This window comes from Guillardia theta (assembly GCF_000315625.1).
Source record: "Guillardia theta CCMP2712 unplaced genomic scaffold GUITHscaffold_88, whole genome shotgun sequence".
Lineage (NCBI taxonomy): Eukaryota > Cryptophyceae > Pyrenomonadales > Geminigeraceae > Guillardia > Guillardia theta.
The window spans coordinates 295,590-313,252 of record NW_005434586.1 but is presented as its reverse complement, the minus strand read 5'-3'; the positions used below and the strand labels follow the sequence as shown (position 1 = coordinate 313,252).

Below are 17,663 nucleotides of genomic sequence, written 5' to 3'. Positions count from 1 at the left end.
AATACCACAGATGAAAGAAAAATAAACCAACTATCAATCAAAGAATGCCGCAATATGTATATCTCCCCTGCACGTGCTCGATCGCCTCGTCGAAAAGCTCATCCTGATACCCCGTAAACCTCTCCTCCACACCCTCGAGCTTGTTGCTGCTCGGACTGACCCCACATTGCTCCTCCTCGCAGATCCAGCGGCTGTGAGAATGGCTTGGGACGGAGAGGTTGGTTGGGCTTTGAGCTTGCAGTTTGGTCAGCGCGTCCACGCTGTAGTCGCTGCGGGTCTGCTTGCTGCGCGGCCATCGCTTGAGACCGATGCGGCGGCATGCGCACTTGAGGGCCGTGAGGGAGATGCCGAGGATGTCGGCGGCGTCGCTCTGGCGGAGGTCCATGAGGCGGGAGAGGGAGTCCATATCGAGGGAGACAGGACGGGGGAGGTGGGAGCTGTGTCCTTTTTTTCGTGGAAGGACAACGGACCTCTCGCTAGTAGCTATCTTTGAGTTCAAGTCCTGCATGTTGATGTCGCTGCTGGAACTTTCAGGAGCCCTTGGTGTTTGATCAGGTGCGCAATAAGAGCTGCACATGGATATCACAACAACAAGTGATGGAGAAGCTTTGGAAATCGTGCTCTTTGATGGTTGACGACGATGGAGTTGGTAGCAAAGGAAGACAAAGTAGGGTGGAGATGGGGGTAGTGAGGGGTCTGTACTTGGCTGTGCACGTAGCACGCAAAAACGGCCAGTCAGCTTCCAGTCAATCTGGCCAGGAGTCTGATGAAGAGATGTCTTTTCGAAAATCGACTCTTTTTCGAAATTTCATATCTCATCGCTCCGGTACAATTTGTTTAAAAGGCCAAAACCGCCGCAGGCGAGTTGGGCCGGCAGTGACGCACGGCACCGCCCGGCGCCGTCATCATGGCCGACTCTCAACTTCTGGCAATGACCTCCGATTCAAGTTCGGCCCGGGGCCGGCCGGGCCGGGCGGCCGGGCCGGCGGCCGCGTCCAATCACATGACCGTACCGGGTACTGATCGGGCCGGGCCGACTCGCCGAGATTTAGCCTCCGAGGCTCCTACCGTACCGCAGCACGGTCGAGTCGCCGGATCATCGGATGCCCGGCCGGGGCGGGGCGGCCCGGCCCCAGGCGGCAACCGTTCACGGTTTGAACCGTCACTGTGAAAGCGGCTGTGGCCCGGGCCGGTGTCAGTGACTGGCGGCGGCCGCGCCGGCCGCGGCGGTTCAATTCACGGTTAGCCACTGCCTGCCAGCAGCCGCCAGGCCCCCGTTGACTGAGTACGGTCCACGCCCCCGAGTCCGGGAGTCCCCCGGCCCGCGGGCCGGGCCGCCGGGGCCGCCGGGGCCCGGTAACTAGTAAGGTACTACGGTAAGCCGGGACTCGGGATGCGGCGTCACAGGCTAATGGCAGCACAGCACCCCGTGACCGTCGACGGTCACGTGGCTCTCAGCGGCGGCCCGCGCGGCGCCGGGGGCCCGGCGGCCTGGCAATGCATTATGGCCGCAGCCAGTGCCGCCGCCGAGTCACGGTCACGGTGGTACCATCCTGAGCCTGGCAGGCCCTACCGCCCCGGCCCGGGCCCGCGGCCGACCGTACGGTACAACTGAGTCATACCCGGTCGCAGCGCGGCGCACGGAGTCCTTCAAGTCAACTTCGTTCTCTTCTCACTGAGTCAGAGCCTCCCGGAGTCCGGCATCGTATCAGTGGCCCGGCCCGGGTGTGAGCGGGTGACAGTGACTGTCACGGTGTCACGGCTGAGTGACGGTCACTCAGCCGGTGACCCCGGCGGTCACCGTCGGGGCCCGGTCCCGGGTCCCGGGCCGGGCCGCCCGGCGATCGGACTCGACTCCGCCGGGCTCCGGCTCGGCGGCGCCCGGCCTGCCCGCCGGGCCGCCGGCGCGTGCAGTGCGGTGCGACGGCCCACGACCTCGACACGGCACAGCGGCACCTCCGACAGTCTTGCCACGGTCCGACTGGTATCAAGGTGTATCAAGGAGGAGTTAAAAAGGTGCGACTAGACATAGATGGTGAATGCATGGTTTCAACGGGAGAAAAGCTCTGCCCCCCATCGAAACCACGTGTTTTCAAAAACAAGTTGGGTAGCAGCCCATACGGGAAGCTTGCTTCTGTGCGATGGGACAGGTGAGAGAGGGAGAGAATCGACGCCAGCATTTGTGACGAGTTTTCCAGGTTCCCGCAAGCGCGGACACAGCTCCCACCTCCCCCGCCCTGTCTACGAGCTCGAACTAGATTCGACGTGAAGCCCTTCCCCGCTCTCGTGCCCTCTTACGTTACCATCAGCCCCAAGCCAAGGACGCTGATCCTTGGCCGTGATTGCTTCCCCCAGGTGCTGAGGAGGAGGAGGAGGAGGAGTTGGAGGTAGGTGGTGGTAGTGGTGCTGGTGATGGTGGTGAAGTTTTCTGATTCTGATTCTGATTCTGATTCTGATTCTGATTCATTACGCAGGTGGGTCACAGGGTTGAGATGCTGGATCCAAGCCAAGAGACAGGTAGGGCAGCACTGGACGCTCCTTGACGAGAGGTTGAGACAAAAATGCTTCAGATTTCGCTGCTAAGATACATACGCCATCGAAATCAGCCTTCAAGGATTCCGTCGGAGTCGTCAAGAAGGTTGTCAACCTTTTCTTCCACACCCGGCATGATTGTACTCGAGATCCTGAAATCGTCGGACAAATTATTCCCTGACGTCTTCGTCGTTTGGCTTCCAAGCTTAGAGACCGGCGTACGAGTTTTAGCACGCACTTCTGCCTTGCTGTCTCTGATCGGACATGCAGACGTACCTCTGCGGCAGGCATGACCTCTTCTTTCTCAAACTCTGTTCAGATCCCGCAAGAGATCCTTTCCATGTGCAACTCCCCTGAGGTCGCCGGACTGAAGTCGCTGACGAATGTCAGGAATATCTCACCCCCGCAGCTCTCCTTGACCGCAAGTTGCTGCACGTCCGCGACCCCCACAAGACGCAAGGGAACATGACGGCCAGCGACGTCGACTTCTTCATCCGCATCTACCTCGACGACCTCAAGACTTCTTTCCTGTATCCTGACAAGGTCCTCGAACCCTCACCACTGCGATCAACCTCACTTGACAGCACGAGCAGGAGGAGCAGGAGGAGCAGGAGGGCAGATCCCAGCAAGTGTCCAGGTGAGCATGCCATGGTCGCCACTCAGCTCACGCAGCACAGCCCCACCAGTCCTTCTCTTCCTCCTCTTCATTCCAGACCTCGCAACAATCTCGCCGCCTCTCAGGTGAAGCTTGGCCTCTTGCTCTCTCCTGACTCTCCGACAGCCGACGGGCGTTCGCTCCTGCATTGCTCTAGCGCGACAGCAGCTGAGACAGGCCAAGACCCAGCACAAGGAGAGCAAGGTGACGGGCAGCGCGCCATGCTGCAGGCATGACAAGCATCGCAGTTCGCCGCCTGGTCGACCAAGTGAAGGGCCTTCACATCTTTTGCAGCGCCGCCTTGAGGGCATCAAACTCAGGCAAGAGCAATGAGGTATACAGGAGAAAAGGAATCAGCAAGAAAGAAGGGTGTAGGCGAGCGGGAAGAGGAGGAGGAGGAGGAGGATAAGAGGAAGAAGAATGTCAGGTTTAGTACATGTATGTCAGCGAGCATGATGAAAGTTCGTTTCTCTTCGTCGAGCTTCTTGCGGATCTCGCAAGCTCCAATCGAAGATTCCGCCTTCATTTGTTGCATCAGACAATCACCATCCACCACCAGCCCCACCAGCGCCTTGAAGAAAGCTCGTCTGTCCGGGTACTTGTTCACACTCCCTTGGTACTGGGATCAAGTCAGATCTTCTTCCTCGTTCCTCCTCGATCCCCAGCCCTCTTGCCGTCTCTTCCTTCCCCTCCTTTCTCCTCCTGCCCATATCCTGCTTTCCTCTCCTCTCTCGTTCTTCCCTCCCTCCTCCCTCTCCTCCATGTCAACAACACTCGTTCGACCACCTTGTTCAGCAGAGCTACGAGGTCTTGAGAAGCTTCAGTTCCCGTAGCGACCTCAGCATGAAGTTTGTACTGATAGAACGTGTCACGGGCAGCATCATCACTTGCAACAAACACCTTTGAGCCTCTCACTGCGCATAGAAACCCTCCCTGAAGGCTCCCATCATCCTCTGCGCAGAAAGCTGCTCTTCTCTTCTCCTCGCTACTGAACTTTCCAACGGTGATCCCTGCCCGCCCTCCGTCACAGGAGGCGACAGGCACGGCAGAGAACGTTGCCTGCTGCTCTTATGGTAGTCGGCAGCACCCGCCACAGCAGGTGAAGCTTCCGATCGTTCTCGAGGTACATAGCTCCTCGTCGCTCCCCGATCCTCTGCTGCGAGGGAAGAGGTCAGCCCCAGTGAGGAGGACGAGTAAGGTTACCTCGCCGTTGCTCTTCGTCTTGCTGCGGAGCTTGCTCACGAACCCCTTCCTCGTCTTCCGAGCGGCTGAAACAAACCATTACACCGCATGAGCGACATCTGTCTGTCATGACGCTACCAGCAGTACGAGGCTTGTCGGCATGTTGACTCGGCAGAAACTCTTCGACGTACATCTCTGCTCTTGCGCTGGCTGTGGTTCCATGCAAACTCGGTGGTGAGGAGTGGCGGGCACAGAGCAAGAGACGATTCACTTAGTTTCTCCGTTAGATCCTGAACAAAGTGCGTCCTTTTTGGCACTGGAATCTTCAGCACACAAGGTCAATCACGTCGCACGCTCTCAAGAAGAGCTACATGCTTCTCCAAGATTCGATCGAGATAATCGTCGTGGATGCAAAGGAATGAGAACAGAGATCCTACCGTATCCTGAACCTACAGCACTATCACCTCTCCCCCACTTCCTCATCATACTCTGCCGCTGTACCCCGAGATCATGTTGGAGGGTTCGCGAGACGCTGGCCGACACTCCTTGCAGCTTGTCGAGTTTCTGATCGAAGCTGGGAGATCAAAGATCAGCTCCTGACGTCAGGGACGCTGCGACTCACGAGAAGGCATGCAGCGACTCGAAGCTCTCGAAGCTCTCTTCCTGCAGCTCCATGTCCCCTGCTGAGTCCCGCTAGCCCTCTGTCAGGTTTTCACGCAGATCAATGAAACCGATGAAGCTCTGTGTCCCTGAGGTCCTCCAGTCAACTGGCAACGGCTGGCAGCACGCACACATCAACCACGCATGCCAGTGAGCATGCAGCCCGGGCTAGGGTTCAAGGGAGACTGTGAGATGCTAGCAGAGGCTCGGAGGACGCGAGTTGGCAGCAAGCCAAGGGAGCGCCATGACCAGATCAGGAACTCGGAAGAGGGCAGGTGGAGCCGTTGGGACGTCTTCGGCTAGGCGGGCCTACTGTACCAGTACCGTACGGACACAGGATTAGGTTTGGTTCTCGCTGTCTTTCTCTTCTCGCCGGTTGGCCTGTGCGACAGTGTCAGGGTCAAGCCTCCTCGACTCTCATTATTGTCCTCGTACTGATTTTTAATTTAACTTTGAGTAAAGGTCACGCATGAACTTGACTCTAGTCGGACTCGCTGCTCAGTCCGAGACTCGGAGGCCGGGCCCGCGGCCGCATCGACCCGGCGGCGGCCCGCACTGAGTGGCGGAGTCCGAGGCTCGGGGGCCGCGGGCCGGCCGCTGAGCATTCGGAAGTTCCATGCCTCTGAATTCCGACGGCGCCCGGTGAGCGAAAATTCGAATTTTAAAATTTTCCCGCGCACCATCATGGCAGAGGGCGATGGTGCGGGGGCGGACACTTTATCTCACGCACCACAGGTTGCACAAGTGAGTAATCAGGCATCTGCCGCCTGTAATGCCACCCGGTTGAGTTTCAAAGGGTTGCCTGGACAAGACGGATACCAGAGACGTGTTTTGCGCAACAGGGACGGAGAATCATTTGAGGTTGGCTCAAAATGGAGGGAATGAGTTGACCAGAATGGACGAATTGTATCTGACATTGGCGGATATGAAGGCAAAGTACAACCAGCAGTGTGATAAACACAGAGCTACCATCGCCGCCGAGGAACAATCTGATATGCTGGATTATTCTGAAATGCTGGATTATTTCAAGAGAAGTGATGATAGATTTTATTCTTTGGTTCAGCAGGATGCTTCTATGCGCAATGAGACCAAAAGGATCAAGTTTGAGGCTCAAAGAGCAGAATCACTACATAAAGTCATTCAATCATTTATGGAATGCAAATCCAAAGGCATCGAACTTCCCGCCAGCCTTCTGGCAAGTATTACAGGAGCAGATGTCAACTCATGCTGAGAAGTAATTCTTCTGTCTCCAGATATGCACTGGTCTGATTGCCATAAAATATTCCGCGAATGTTGTAGAACAAAGTTGCCAATGGAGAAAGATTCCCAACCTGTTGCGACCCCAATCGCAAGTTCTGGGGATGCTTCAGTATAGCAAAATAGTTGGATATCTCCCCATACATGTTCTCGATTACAATACGAAACCTAGACATCAGTGCGTTGTACCTGCGTTCAAATTGCGTAAGTTGTCCACCATGTTCAGGCTTCTCAACCCGCTGCATGTAGGGTCCACATGGATACGCACCATCTGCAAAGGCAGAATAGACCAAACCGGTTTCGTCATGTACACGATCCAAATCCTGTACGATTCTTGTCTCGTGAAACTTTCATAGTTGCGTCATGATTGGTGCCTCTCCATGGTCCCCAACATAACCCTATGCCATTGGGCAAAATTGCCCCCTGGAATTTGAGTGCATGTTTGCGTTCTTTGCCAGCGAAAATTTGACAATCGAAAGTAACTGACTTAGAGCGGCTGCCGCAGTCCGCACTGATTCAACCAAGCATGAATCTTCCAGGATTTTCTTGTGAATGTTGAAATCGCATGCAGTTACCAAGGTTTTCTTGTAAATGATGATTTTGCATGCAACTGCTGCGGATTGCTTACAATAGGGCAAGGAATAGATAGGTTTGTGATAGTAGCCAACATCATGTTTAGAGTTTCCAGATCTCTCTCCAATGATTGCGATACCTTTGCATGGACTGAGTTGGTACGAAGCGAAGTACTAGGACATTTCTTTGTGAAGGGGGTACAAAAAGATAATTGAACGGTAGAGATGAAGGCAGTGCTAGGAAGTTTATTTTACTTTATCAAGCCATGCATGAAGATGAAATAAATTTGCAATCCAGCTATACTCATTTAACTTTCCTCCGATCGTTCGTTCATCCTACGGATCCACACAAACTGCTGTTTGACGAAGTTGAAGGAACTAAAGTGATGCATCCACCCCATTTCAGACAACGCAGGCAAAAATCCAAACTAGAGTAGTTAGGAATAGTTCTTCTAGTCATCGTTGACCGAAGTCTTGCCGGTGTCTCTGATAATTTATCCTCTGCATCTCTAGTCTCCGCCGATAGCAAACTTGTAATATCATGGATGACGCACGCAAAGACAAGAAAATCTCCTCAATCACATGACAACCATCAAACGGCAGTAGTCTTGTCACGTCATCTCCTAGTGTTACCTAGCCTTTAAGTTGCCGCGCACTCCCTTCACCGATCCCCATTCCACAGGCGCCGCGCCATCTTCGCACACTTGTTTGCCGCCTGTGTCACCCACTCCCTAAAGGAATATCATTGTGAACGGGTGGTCGAACAGAAGTCTGTACCCCCTTTACAATCCTCTCTGTACACCACAAACAGGGGGTAGTCACCACCCCTTGATGGTCGAGACAGATTTCACCCCTGTATATCTTATCAATTCGATGGGTGGGGTGCAGGTTGGTTTTTTTTTGGGAGTACCCCTACCCCCTCCTTTGACCCATCCAGCAGAAACGCTCCAAGGACACCGGTGATGGGAAAGCTCTTCATTGCAGGGGTAGAAGATGGAGAGAAGGGGGTACACTCTGAGGGGGTAAGGTGGCATGAGTTTATAACTCCCTTTTTTAACTTCACACGAACGCATCGTTTCGTCGGGCCGGTGTTTTAGACCTGTTGATACACCCCATCGGGAGGTGGGGGGTACCCACCCCACCCCCTGAGAGATGTGAATTCGCAAACAGGAGCAAATCTTAAAATATTATATATGTAGTAAACTGAGCCTTTGCACGTGTTACCACCCCTCCGAGGGCTATAAAAGGAAAAGAGGAGCTCCAAACCATCACCTCCGCCCACTCCCATGCCACCCCCCTAAAACCCTTAGTTTTTTCAAGTCTAGCCCTGCACATACCCTTGACCCCACGACCTCGTGCTCCAATCCACATACCAACTCCTCCACGTCCTCGTTCTCTATCGCCCTTGAACCCACCACCCCACGACATCGTACCTGCGCAGTGCAGTGATTTCGTGATTTGATCTCGTGGTTCTGCTGATTTCGTGGTGCTCACTTCATTTCTGTACCACCCCCTTCCCCATCCGCGGGTGTTGATCGCAAAGGCTGCGCTGCCTCTCGGGTATTGACCGGTGGTCTCTCGGGTATTGACCGGTGGTACCCAGTAGAATCGAACAAGCACTTGAAAGGTATCGAGATGCCGGAGAAGCGTCGCAGGCAATCCAAGAAGGGAGGCAACAAGAGGAGGAGGGGTACCGTCAACGGCAACGGTAACCAGAGGGGCGATACGAGTGAGGGGGTGGTGGTGGTACCCCAGCAAACGACTCCGGTCGAGACGGAGCCGACGGCGCCGGCGGTAGGGACCCTGAGGGTGGGTGCGAGGAGCAACGAGGTGAGACGAACCCTAGAGGAGGTGGAGACGGCTGAGCAGATCATCAACGACCACCTGGACTATCTTATGGACCTAGCCTGGGGGGTGATCGATGCCTCAACGAGGGCAGAAGACCGGTGGGTAGATGAGATGCTCGCATCCATGGACAGCAAGGGGTTCCTCCATTGGTACACCCAAGAAGGGAATGACTAGGAGGGTGGGGGTACTACTACCTCGAATGGAAAAAACTTCAACCGACAAAAAAACGGTTTTTGGCTTCTTTTGGACCCTGGTCGTACAAAGCATTTTCAAGGGCCCAGGGTGGGTACAAGGGCAGACCGGTGGTGGTCAGGAAGAACCCCAGTTCAACGATTGGGGGTCTCCATTTGTGTTTTAATTTGTGGTGTGTTAGTTGAAACATCTCGATGTAATTTGAAACGTTCGCTACTAACAAGAATCAATTTGAACGGCTATCATGAACCTGTCTTCAAGTTCTCCTCCTCCCACCACCCAGCACCTCAACCATCCAAGTTCGAATACCCTACTACCCTCTCAGAGATGCCCATGGCCGTAGCCTCGGTAGGAATGTGATACATATCACGTCCCTCAATTGAAAACTCGATACCTCGTACCATCGAGTCAAAATGCAAGAGAAAAGTATGGTAGGGGCAAGAAAAGGCAGCGAGTACCTCCTACATGAATGAGGTCGTGCTAAGTGATCAGAGGCGGGCTTACAAGGGACCCCTCCGATGCTCAAGATCTGCCTCAGATCCAGCCTCTCAGATCTGATCAGAACCTGCCTCAGAGCCTGCCTCAGATCCAGCAGTCTCTCCAACTGGGTCTGTGCGGAGACGTGGGCTCCCCATGGAGAGGGTTCAAACATGGCGGGAAGGCGCTTGAGCCTGTCGGGGGAAGCAACGACAGGTGGCGGGGTGGCAGGGAAGGGATAGAGCACGGCCAAGTGGCGGAGGAATGAGACGAGAGACAGACATGGCTAAGAAGTGGACGACACGGCCAAACAGACGATATGGACTGCAGGTGATTAACAGCTCGATGGAGAGGACGCGAGAATCTGGGCAAGAGGACCCATGTGTCAAGGGAACTTCGCTGTCATCTAGAGCTGACAATGAATCAAACAACAGATTGTGCAGAGAAGACCATTCAGAGAACCTTCATCCCTTTTCTAAACCAGACAAGACCGAGCGCGATCTCTCTGAGGAAGAGATAGTCATTCAGCAGCAAGAGCAGCAGCTGCAGCAGGACCTGACCGCATTGAGAAGAAGACGTGAGCAGCTGAGAATAGAGAAGCTGAAACGAGAACTGCAAGCCGAGGCACAGGAGACCATCTCGAGGATAGAAGACCAGCTGCAAGAGAAGCTTCAGTCCCAGATTCTAGAGTTACTCAAATGCAAGGAGGAGAAGCTTGAGAGCTTTGCTTGCTACCAACGAGAGGTCGACAGACAGATCAAGCAGCTTCAAACTCTACGCGAACAAGCAGCCGTACAAGCAGGTGTTTTGACAGTTGCAACCATGTTCGCGATGTAGCTGATTTGCTTGTGCAGAGGGATTGGAGCTCGATTACATAGAGGCGGTTGAGAAGTTGAGAAGGCAGCATCACCAGGCTCTGTGCGCCAAGAAGGAGGAGGTCCAAGAGCTCGTGAAGCTCCGACTGGAGGGCGAAACTCTCAAGCCCCAGGAGACCAGCGCTAGTGCAGAAACCAGCGCCGTGACCACTTGAGGAGAGGAGGGGCTATGTGAGATTGAGATTCATGTATAAGTATTCCACAAGGTGTCTAAAGGCTGCATGAAACGAGGCTCTCGTTCAGGTTACATCTGACATGTACCTGAACAGAGTAAGATCAGCACAAAGATCGTTGTCCTCCATCGTCCTCCATCGTCAACTCACTTGTCCACCACGTTGATCATCGCGTCTTGCAAGGATACCCTGTTAACCTGGTCTACTGATATGAGGGCCAACCCTATCCAGAACTCATCGGGCACCAACTGCCAGACTGTGAGTGTCTACTGAGACTAGGAGCACGATTAACCTCGGCATCAGTGTCAATGGCTGTCTTCCCGGCTGTTTCCTCCAGCTCCTCTAGTTGTCGGCACAAGAAGAAACACTTGCACTTGCGGAAGACCTTGGACGCAAGGTCTGCACACAGAGTCATCAAGAGGAGGTACAAGTAGAGGGTGCCTGAAGGGACGGGCCCCTTGACGTTGAGCACCTGCACCGAACCGTCGGTCACCACCACCACCACAGCAGTGCTCTGCTCAACCTTGACAGCCTCGGCAAACTCTTGGACCTGCAGGCCCCTCGTCGGGTCCTTGCAGAACCTCCCAAACGACCGCATGACCATCCGCTCCTGGTGCGGCGGCATCCCCTTGATTGAGGAGGCGTCAGGCTCTCTCACACAGCTCCTCCCTCTACCTGCTCCAGCTGGCCAAGACCTGTCCCCTCGTACAAGGACGTCACCTCCGCCAGAGCGTGTGGTTGGATGCGCTTTTCGATCAGCCGGCGGAGCCTGGCGGCCAAGTCTCGCTGCTTCGAGTACTTGACGTTGGCGAGGCGGACGAGGCCTTGCAGCAGGTCGTTGGCCGTCAACTTGCTCTGGGGATCGTGAAGGTTCTGGGAGGGATGAGCTGGGAGTACGCGAGTCTCTTTGTTCGCACCTTAAGTCGATGGACGCGGGGGAGGGGATAGAGCTGCCGGATGCGAGGGAGCCACATGGTCCGGTCCATGTCTGCGAGTGATCTGTGCGGTTTGACGAGCTTGCAGCGGTGGAGGAGGAGCCAAAGATCTCTTAGCCTCAGGTAGGTGCACTCCACGTCGCTATACTTGATCATGATCTTGTCGAACATCTCTAGAGCTCAAGGTCAGTTGTTAGCCTGACAAACATGAAAAGTCGAACCAGTGTGGTCAAAGATGATCTTGTGAACGTCATTGACCTGATCCCACACGTTCTCCTTCCCCTCTAGGATATCTACTAGAGCATACATGAGCTGCCTTGCTGTCATAGCCGTCAGTAGCTGAGGAGGAAGGAGACTAAGTCAACAGCACCATCAGTGAAACTGGTTTGCTCTGATGTCTCATCCTTCTCCTCGATGGTCGGGACTATCCGCGCGTTCATCTCCTGCAGATTCTCGTCGCTTCCATGCCGTAGGAAGGAGAAATCCACAGCGTCGTGCTCAGGAGCTTCTGCGATCTGCCTGCTCAAGTCCTTTGCTGTCTCTATGCTCACCCCATTTACTCCCGTGATCACATCCCCTATCTTGATCCCGGAGAACTCACACGCGGACCCCTGCTGATCCTTCAGCACTTCTCATCCTCCTCTTCCTCTTCCTCTTCCTCTTCCTCTTCCCCGTCACGTCCTCCTTCTCCTCCTCAATTCTTCCTCCTCATTCCCTCTTCCTCAGCATCTTCTCCTCACCGGGAAGATCTCTGCCACAGCAGGAGGGTGCATGTCGTCACCGAGCCGGAGGCCGATACCCGGGTGGATGAAGCTCGAGCCTAACCCCCCCATCTTCCTGCATCCAGAGGTGACGAGAGGGGCGCGGGGGGGGAGAGCAGCTGCAACTACCACTCGTGCCCTTCCTCAAGGGAGGGCACTCGCTCCAGCTGGCTGCTGGGCAAGAGCTGCTGGAGGTGACTCGGCAGCTTCTCGAGCCTCGTGCTCTCGTCGAATGACTGACCCACCGTCAGTGAGCGAGGAGGAGGCAAGGGAGGAAAAAGAGATGGTGGACGAAAACGAGGAAGAGGAGAGGCAGGAGGAGGGGCAGGAGGAGGGGCAGGAGGAGGGGCAGGAGGAGGGGCAGGAAGAGGGGCAGGAGGAGGGGCAGGAAGAGGGGCAGGTCAGTCAGTCACCCGTGCATCCCAGATGCGAATGGTTTGGTCGTGACTCCCGCTGTACAGCAAGCCGTCTCGATACGCCAGGCTCAGCACCCCATCCTAGCTCGACCGTCAGCCGCTGGCTCGCATGCTGCGCCGCATGCCGTGTGGCCTGAGAAAGAGGCAAGGCGGTTTGCGGAGGTCAGCAGAGGCTTCGAGGGCTTCGCTTCCCACAGTGAGACCGTCTGGTCGTCACTGGCAGCATAGAGCCGATCCCCTTGCAGCAGGAGGGCGGAGACTCCGTTGTCGTGCCCTAGGATGGTGCTGACTAGCTCCATCTTAGAGCGCGACCAGATTTGTACCCTGAGGTCCCGTCAGTCTCATCGTAGAGCCCGACGCTGCTCGCCTCCCGTCTCGTATGGCAGCGTAGAGGTAGGTATCCGAGCTCACAAGGTCTACCACGGGGCTGGCGGGCCGTCTGACGTCCATGAGCCGTTTGTGCTCCCCCTCCTCCTGAGCGCCAAGTGAGGACAGTCGGAGAGGAAGAGACGACCTTGAAGTAGGAGATGTACCCGTCCCATGACGCTGAGATCACAGCGTGATCGTCGACCTGCCTGCGAATCACCGGCAACTCTTCTCATTCCTTTTCCCCTCGTCCCCCTCCCCCTCCCCTCCCCTCCCCTCCTCTCCTCTCCTCTCGTCCTCTCCTCTCCTCTCCTCTCCTCTCCTCTCCTCTCCTCTCCTCTCCTCTCCTCTCCTCTCCTCTCCTCTCCTCCTCTTCACCGATACGCTGCTGACGGGCAAGTTGTGGAATCTGAACTTGCGGATACACTTGTTCATCCGCAGGTCGTGCATTCGGAGAGCACAGTCGTGTCCTCCCGAGTACAGGAAGTCTTGGTGCTTGTCAAGACAGTACACTGCTCCTCGATGACCAGCCAGTTGCCTCCTGGACTCTTGCTTCATCTGCGACGCAACTTCAGCATACGGACCTCCCCTCGAGAGGCTGGCACACCCTCAGATCTTGAAGCAAGATGCTCCCTCGCTCGTTGCCGACGTAGACGACATGGTCATCAACATGCAGCGAGTGAATGGGACTGTCACTGCTCTTGTACGTCTCCTCGCACACCCCCTCCTGCCTCCAATATGAATATTCTATCCTTTCCCTCCTCCCTCCTCCCTCCTCCCTCCTCCCTCCTCCCTCCTCCCTCCTCCCTCCTCCCTCCTCCCTCCTCCCTCCTCCTCTCTCACCTCCAAGTCGATCACGCAGAACCGGCAGTCATAGGAGCCGGAGATCAACTTCCCTTCTCCTCCTTCCCCATGCACCCTCAGCGCACTGACCCCCTCCTTGTGCACCGAGTCCCAGCAGTACAAGCTTGCCATTCCCCTCCTCACTCCTAACGGCCCTACCACAAAACGACAGGCAGGGGAGGAGGCGCATCGGAGGGAAAGGAAGCGAGAAGACGGAAAGATGGTGGGAGCGGCAGAGGCAAGAGGAGGAAGAGTGAGAGGAGAGGAAACTACGTAGACAAGCTCGCCGGCAGCATGTCGAACAAGTAAGGAAGCAGCTTGAAATGCCCGACACCCATCATGTTCAGTGGGGATCAAGTATTCAGACATTTATGATATCATATTCGTTATACATATCAGCTAGTATGACATACATCACAGCATCGTATTGATTGCCAAGGCTCGCAAACAAATCGTGCACTCGATCACTGCCATATCAACACGTCTAAGGTTTCAGCGATCACTGCCATATCAACACGTCTAAGGTTTCAGCGATCACTGCCATATCAACACGTCTAAGGTTTCAGCGATCACTCAACGTGTTGTCTATGGTCCTCAGCCTGCGAGCAAGTCAGTCAGTGATCCAGCTGCTTCCTCGAGCTGGGAGTACAGAGTCCTGGTGCTGGGAGCTCGACCGAACGAGGGAATGGTCGCATGCTGCTGCTGCTGCTGCTGCTGCTGCTGCTGCTGCTGCTGACGGAACTGCTCAAGTTCACTCCCAAGGTCAACCTGCCTGCTGAACCGCCGCATGGCGAGTTTGCTGTCAGAGTGCGACTGGTGGCTAGAGGAAGGGAGGGGAAAGACTTGTTCATCCTCCTCATCCTCCTCCTCCTCCAAGGTCTCTCTTTTCCTCCAGCTGGGCGATAGCAGGGAGGCTAGCGGACTGTTTGCTTCCTGTTCCCCCGAGAGATCAACGATGCGCACAACAGGAGGCTCCCATGTTCTGCTGAGACGTCGCACTAGAAGTCTCTCCTGACGAGGCGGAGGCTTCTCCTCCTCCTCCTCCTCCTCCTCCTGCTCAGACCCCTTGAGTTGCTCCTTCTTCCTCATCTTTGCTCGCAGGCTGGCGCTCTCGAGGTCCTGTCTCGCCCCTGCCTTCACCTGGCGAGCATCGACACGAGGACGGAGAGGAGGGTAGAGAGCTACGAGGAAGAGGCGATACAAGCGAGATGTCAGTAGGAGGAGCAAGAGGCGAGTGGTGAGCTGACCAACGTCTAAGAAGCTAGTGTCAAGCCCTCTCGTTCGAGGAGGTTCGCTGGAGCTCTTGGGAAGAGGAGGAAACTTGCCTCTGACTATGACACCTGGAACAAGTCAGCAGCCTCTTTGACTTGACGTCTGCGATTACTCCGAGTAGTCGCCGCATGCTTTAGAGCCGGGGGGGGGACGTCCTCCTCGCCCGCGGCCTCGAGGGAAATCGACTGGATGTAACCGCTGATGTCAAACCTGTCGGCGTCCCATGACCTGCCATGGCGCGTGAGAGAAGATCGATCAAAGAATCGTGACAACGTCTTGTGATGCTTGAGATGGGAATGGTTTGGATCCTGTTCATGCATTCACGTCGACGGAGAAAGCAAACAAGATCAAGATCACGCACAGTGATTGGCCTGACTTGTTGTGCTTTGCGTTGCTCAATAATGTCTTCTAGTGCTAGCCGCTTTTTATTCCTCCGATCCTGTCTCACTGCATCACAATCAATCTCCTCAACTCCTTCAACTACCATAGCTCTGAGAACTTTCTCTTCCCTGGCCTGCAGACGAAGGTACCCGGATCAGAACATGGCCGACGTTGATCCCTTACCTTTTCCTTCTCGGCCTCTGTGTACGAAGGAGCATCTCTACTCCTCTGATCTATCAAATGGCTCATAAAACAACATCGAACGCAACATTCACTGCACAAGATCACCTTGAAACTTTGCTTCTTCAATTGACCTCTGCTTGTTCAAAGCTTTCATCATCTCCCGGTCCCTTTCCTCCTTGTCTTTATCCTCCTCTTTGTTCTTGTCATATATGAAGCCACTTCTTGCCATCGATTTGAAGTTTTCTCCCACAATCGCTTCCGGGATCTCTCGTACAATATTCCTCTTCCTGGAGATCAAAGACAACATCAACGCCTGCATGAATGACGACGTCCATCATTCCTTATCCTCAAAAAGTTTCTGCTGAACCCGATCGACATCTGCCGCTTATCGCTGTTCAATGAGCTCACAGATTTCTGCGAGATGTCAGCAATGCGCTGTTCTTTCATCATCCTGTCTTCTTCCACTGCGCAGCGATCAGCATGCTGTCAGATCCCTTCACACCTGCTCACTTCTCTTCCTCTGCAGTATTCCCTTGCGAAGAACTCCTGTGCTGACTTAAGATCTAGTTACAAGCATCTCAGGCAAACCTGGGGTTCCTTTAGCTCCCATACGCCGCCATGGCTGCACGACCGGGATGTCTTCGTGGTTGTGCTGCAAAGTGCGTGAAGAAGGCAAGAAAGAGAAAGAGAAAGCGGGAGAGGAAGAGGGAGAGGGAGAGGGAGAGGGAGAGGGAGAGGGAGAGGGAGAGGGAAAGAAAAGGTGGGGGGGGGGGGGGGGGGTGTGTGGCGGGAGACAGAGACAGAGACCCAAGGGATGGAGGATAAAGACAAGCATCCACAACAACCAAGGACAAGGAATCGGCTCCTCACCGGCTCACGAGTTGCGATGTTGAGCGTGAAGTTCTTGAGGACGTGGGTCTCGCTGCTCCGGCTGTTGTCCACCTCGTCTGCAACGTCTCCTTCCTGCACGCTGAGGAAACTCCCCTGCTCCCTGACCGATCCGTGCATGCTTGGGCTGGCCTTCTCCTCCTCCGCCTTTCGCGCTTGTTGATCGCCCGACTGCGCTCGCTCAGCAGCATCCTGTATCGATTGCCATGAGAGCCCTGTATCCTGCTCCATGACTATCCTCTCTTTCCTGCCCTTGGTGGGTCGGAGATCAGGGCTGGTGTTGCGTCTGACCAGCTCTTGTTTCTTCTTTCTCTTGGGCTTGTCCTGCTTGACTGACCTGATAGCGCCTTCTCCTTCGAAGTGGTGCCTCAAGGCTCTCACATCTACGACCGTCTCGTCTTCTCCCCAGGGAGAGAACATGGCGAAGCTCAGCGGCGGAGGAGCTTAAGACTCAGATGAGGCTGGAGGTCGGCAAAGTGAACACAGGGTCGCCGGGGGGACTCGGGGAAGTGAGGGACTCGGGTGGCCCGGAGGGAGGGAGGGAGGGAGGGAGGGAGGGAGGGAGGGAGGGAGGCACTGCAGCAAAGCGGGGGCTCGGAGCAGGGGATCCTTGAAAGGTTCCAGCAGCCGCCGGGCTCGGGAGGTTCCTAGCCTGGCAAGTGCAGTGAGGAAGGCCTGAGTGAGAATCGGAAGACGGGAAGGTGGGGGCCGCCCGGAGGGGGGGGGGGGGGGGGGGGGATGATCAGCGCTGCGCTGTGACTGCACTACGGCAGATGTCAGGAGGGAGGGGAGTATCTGAACCTGTCAAAGGTTGATGTTTTTTTTATGGCCGCCGGAGTCTCCCGGGCCCGGGCCGAATCTCCGAAGGAACTTTGACTGAGTTATTCTGGTTTTCATAGCTGAACCCATTCCTACGTAATCTTTACTCAAAGTTAAGTTAACTTTAGAATCAGTACGGAAAACATTTTGTGTCGCAGATGAACAAGTTTAGCTAAACAAACAGAAAATGTCGAACAAGTTTAGCTAAACAAACTTAACATGTTCAACAACTTCAGATCTTGAATCATCTTCTTGATCAGGCAACGTGACACAGGCTACTGCCGCGATGCAGGGCGGGAACGGGAGCGGCGGGCGGGAGACCTTGACGTTCGAATCTAAGTTGAAGGATCTCAGATGGCAGATGGGCGTCCCAACG

The 17,663-nt window shown here is 55.1% G+C and overlaps 5 protein-coding genes across 5 annotated transcripts; 2 read left to right on the top strand and 3 right to left on the bottom strand.

The window, feature by feature from the left end:
- Positions 1-37: 37 nt before the first annotated feature.
- Positions 38-577, bottom strand: GUITHDRAFT_115842 (hypothetical protein; the record flags this gene model as incomplete). Its single annotated transcript, XM_005825003.1, has 1 exon — positions 38-577. The coding sequence occupies one exon, from the start codon at positions 575-577 to the stop codon at positions 38-40; it is 540 nt and encodes a 179-aa protein (XP_005825060.1).
- A 2,646-nt stretch (positions 578-3,223) lies between these two features.
- GUITHDRAFT_154808 (hypothetical protein) lies at positions 3,224-5,290 on the bottom strand. The gene is made up of 12 exons (XM_005825002.1): positions 4,992-5,290; positions 4,871-4,943; positions 4,741-4,818; positions 4,641-4,692; positions 4,508-4,579; positions 4,391-4,455; positions 4,247-4,343; positions 4,088-4,197; positions 3,974-4,042; positions 3,753-3,806; positions 3,624-3,707; positions 3,224-3,487 (listed from the first exon to the last, which is right to left on the bottom strand). Exons 1-12 carry the CDS (start codon positions 5,042-5,044, stop codon positions 3,467-3,469), a joined length of 828 nt encoding a protein of 275 aa, XP_005825059.1. The 5' UTR covers positions 5,045-5,290; the 3' UTR covers positions 3,224-3,466.
- Positions 5,291-8,128: 2,838 nt separating this feature from the next.
- On the top strand, positions 8,129-8,960 carry GUITHDRAFT_154807 (hypothetical protein; the record flags this gene model as incomplete). The annotated part of the gene is made up of 1 exon (XM_005825001.1): positions 8,129-8,960. A coding segment is annotated over exon 1 (383 nt), but the record flags the coding sequence as incomplete, so codon positions are not given.
- A 697-nt stretch (positions 8,961-9,657) lies between these two features.
- Positions 9,658-10,405, top strand: GUITHDRAFT_115839 (hypothetical protein; the record flags this gene model as incomplete). Its single annotated transcript, XM_005825000.1, has 2 exons — positions 9,658-10,177; positions 10,230-10,405. 2 exons carry the CDS (start codon positions 9,658-9,660, stop codon positions 10,403-10,405), a joined length of 696 nt encoding a protein of 231 aa, XP_005825057.1.
- An 84-nt stretch (positions 10,406-10,489) lies between these two features.
- On the bottom strand, positions 10,490-16,888 carry GUITHDRAFT_144566 (hypothetical protein; the record flags this gene model as incomplete). Its single annotated transcript, XM_005824999.1, has 24 exons — positions 10,490-10,511; positions 10,574-10,671; positions 10,716-11,051; positions 11,099-11,278; positions 11,341-11,531; positions 11,580-11,678; positions 11,729-11,969; positions 12,099-12,195; positions 12,249-12,355; positions 12,533-12,616; positions 12,947-13,009; positions 13,050-13,106; positions 13,295-13,459; positions 13,509-13,628; positions 13,745-13,899; positions 14,482-14,884; positions 15,085-15,324; positions 15,465-15,530; positions 15,581-15,630; positions 15,686-15,893; positions 15,989-16,044; positions 16,091-16,126; positions 16,169-16,232; positions 16,451-16,888. The coding sequence occupies 24 exons, from the start codon at positions 16,886-16,888 to the stop codon at positions 10,490-10,492; spliced, it is 3,576 nt and encodes a 1,191-aa protein (XP_005825056.1).
- Between the last annotated feature and the right edge of the window lie 775 nt (positions 16,889-17,663).

Bases quoted from the DNA above. Each gene is read 5' to 3' on its own strand.
- GUITHDRAFT_154808 (XM_005825002.1), bottom strand. From the start codon at position 5,044: ATGGAGCTGCAGGAAGAGAGCTTCGAGAGCTTCGAGTCGCTGCATGCC. The intron at 4,944-4,991 runs GTGAGTCGCAGC...TTGATCTCCCAG, and splicing joins GAGTCGCTGCATGCCTTCTC to CTTCGATCAGAAACTCGACA. The intron at 4,580-4,640 runs GTGAATCGTCTC...ATGGAACCACAG, and splicing joins GGATCTAACGGAGAAACTAA to CCAGCGCAAGAGCAGAGATG.